The following is a 2,453-nucleotide window of genomic DNA, read 5'->3' as shown; positions in this document are numbered from 1 at the left end:
ATAATTAGTGGTCATCAGATGACAATCCAATAACAATGAGATGGTAATCAAATGCAATTCCGTATTTTTAACTATAAGGACATTTTAATCCTCCGACGGTTTCAATTGGGTTGGGGTTGATCTTGATTTTTCATTCGTGTAAATTTTAAAATGTTGGGTCATGGGCTTAACTTTTATTTTATATTTATCGAGTAACAATGTAATATTACAATCAGGCGGTAATTAGTGAAATGTAGTTCCACATTTCATTTTACAATTTCAATTGAGCTAGGTTTGTTGGTTTTCCATTTATAGATGCAAATTTTAAAATGTTGAATCATGGGCTTAATTTTTATTTTATATTTTGGGATGTGTTCAAGTGCTCGTTAATTATATTCATGAATTTCTAATGAGATTAGAATGTATAGTTAAAGTTTAAGCACATGGATATTCATTGCATGATGAAAATACTTTTCAATAAATAGTTACAAAATAAGAATCTCATAATGGATAATAATCAAGACATCCTTTAACTTTTACAAGCATCAACTCATAAAACATATTTTAAAACTTCAAAAAGTATACTTGTGCATATACACAAATAAAATAAAATGAAATGAAATCTAATTTTTCTAATAGACGTTTATGGCTAAAAGTTTTAATTAAACCCTGTGAATGAATGCATCGTGGATTTGCATACCTCCCTTCCACTTTGAACTCCAAACTTCATACAAACCAAGATGAATAGTACTTCTGCACTCTTCGGGTGTGACAGGATTAACAAAGATTTCTAATGGCTTCTTCGGGATTGTGATAGGTATGTTGTCTGGTTTTATCTCTTCAAGAGAAACTTTCATGGATGTGAATTTCCCTTTTTTCCCAACTTTAGCCATTACATAAACATCAATCCCATTCCACCCAAATGCATCTGGTTTCATTGTTATATTGAAACCCACTCTATAATATTTCCCAACTTCTACATTATCAGTTGAACATGTCACCTCAAGCCATGAAACTTGCTTCAACTCTGCCACGTATAAACTTCCTGGCCTGAAAAGAAGAAAGAATTACAATTTATTATCACATATTATACATTAATCTTTTATAATTTATTCTTGATATAGATTTTCCTTTTCTTGTGTGTATTTGAATGGTTTGCACGTACCTTGTCTAATTTATTAAAAAATCCATCGAACCTGAATTTAAACTCGTAGAATAATAAATTTTAAGGACGTGTTTAACCCAAGGACTTAAAAATTGGGATTAGTCGTATAGAGAGTTAGTTAACTTCACTTCTTTTCTTGTCTGGTCTTGAGACTTTGTGATCCATAATTTAAAAATAAATATCAATTTCATGGTCTATTGAGTACTTACGCTGGTTATAAAAAAAAACAAAAAACACAACTACTTCTTACAATGTGGATTCAAGAACTCCCTACTTTTTTCAGAATTCATAGCTGTATAACTAGTGTTTCAAAGCTAATATATGTTTCCTTTTCTTGTTCATATTTATGACATTCTTCTTCACTGGTCAGCTTAAAACGTAGTAACAGAACAAAAAAAAAAAAAAATGGAAACTTGTAGGAAATTCAAAAACACAAGATTGTCTGTGGTCTTATTTCATTATTAATTAAGTGCTAGGTGCGTTCTTCAAAACTAAAAGAAAATAAAGACAACAATTTTACTCATTCCATATTCTTAACAGTTGTGAGAGATCATGAGACTTACACATTGGGCTTGGTGATATTCCAATAGCGATCATCATTGCCCCATGTAATATTAAATCCTGTTGGATAAACTTTGGTGATTCCCTATAGAATGAAATATCAAATAACGTTAGAAAAAATGTTTTTAAAAAAAAGGTCTGTAAAAACATCTTGAGTTTGAAATAAAATAGTTAAATTCTTTTTTTTAAGAAAAAGGAAAAGTTGAAAAAACAAACCTTGATGAAATTCTTTTCCTTGCCATTTATTTCATCTGCTTCTCTGTGAGGGCAAGTGGTTGTCATTGTTTGATTTCTAAAGGCTCCCAAAAGAAGTTCAAAGAACTTGAATTTGTGTTTGTAACTTTAAAATCAATATCAAAAGGATGAGCAGTTGAGAAAAATCAATGAAAAATGAAGGGTTTTATAGGATGAAATAAAAGAGAAGTAAAGCATATAAGAGAAGAACCGTCCAGAAAAAGGTGAAAATTGAAAAATACGCGTAGTGCTAAGAAAGAAACTTCCTTTTACTTTATAAAAAGAAGGGTTTAATTAGCTTTTTTTTGTGATATATATATATATATAGATGAAGCTTCCTTTGTGTTGTGTATTTAATACGACCACACAAAGAATAAATTCTTTCTTGGAATCCATAGTTTTATTTTTACTTTTAATTTACATGTGTTTCATTTCTTTTTTCTTTTGAAAGATGAGTCATTGCAAAAGTAAGGATTTGCTTGGTGCAAAAAATAAAATAAAAAATTTACATGCA

General features: G+C 29.6%; 1 protein-coding gene across 1 annotated transcript; it reads right to left on the bottom strand.

Annotated features, from left to right (window-relative positions):
• Positions 1–407: 407 nt before the first annotated feature.
• LOC101222726 (protein PHLOEM PROTEIN 2-LIKE A9) lies at positions 408–2,159 on the bottom strand. Its single transcript, XM_004145411.3, has 3 exons — positions 1,922–2,159; positions 1,708–1,790; positions 408–1,029 (listed from the first exon to the last, which is right to left on the bottom strand). Exons 1-3 carry the CDS (start codon positions 1,985–1,987, stop codon positions 642–644), a joined length of 537 nt encoding a protein of 178 aa, XP_004145459.1. The 5' UTR covers positions 1,988–2,159; the 3' UTR covers positions 408–641.
• Between the last annotated feature and the right edge of the window lie 294 nt (positions 2,160–2,453).

This window comes from Cucumis sativus, chromosome 1, assembly GCF_000004075.3.
Source record: "Cucumis sativus cultivar 9930 chromosome 1, Cucumber_9930_V3, whole genome shotgun sequence".
Lineage (NCBI taxonomy): Eukaryota > Viridiplantae > Streptophyta > Magnoliopsida > Cucurbitales > Cucurbitaceae > Cucumis > Cucumis sativus.
The sequence above is the reverse complement of the archived record's forward strand: the minus strand, read 5'-3'. Positions and strand labels throughout refer to the sequence as shown.

Coding starts and splice junctions, on each gene's coding strand:
- LOC101222726 (XM_004145411.3), bottom strand. CDS start 1,987: ATGACAACCACTTGCCCTCACAGAGAAGCAGATGAAATAAATGGCAAG. Junction 1,791..1,921: donor AGGAAAAGAATTTCATCAAG/GTTTGTTTTTTC, acceptor TTCATTCTATAG/GGAATCACCAAAGTTTATCC. Junction 1,030..1,707: donor AATATCACCAAGCCCAATGT/GTAAGTCTCATG, acceptor TCTTCTTTTCAG/GCCAGGAAGTTTATACGTGG.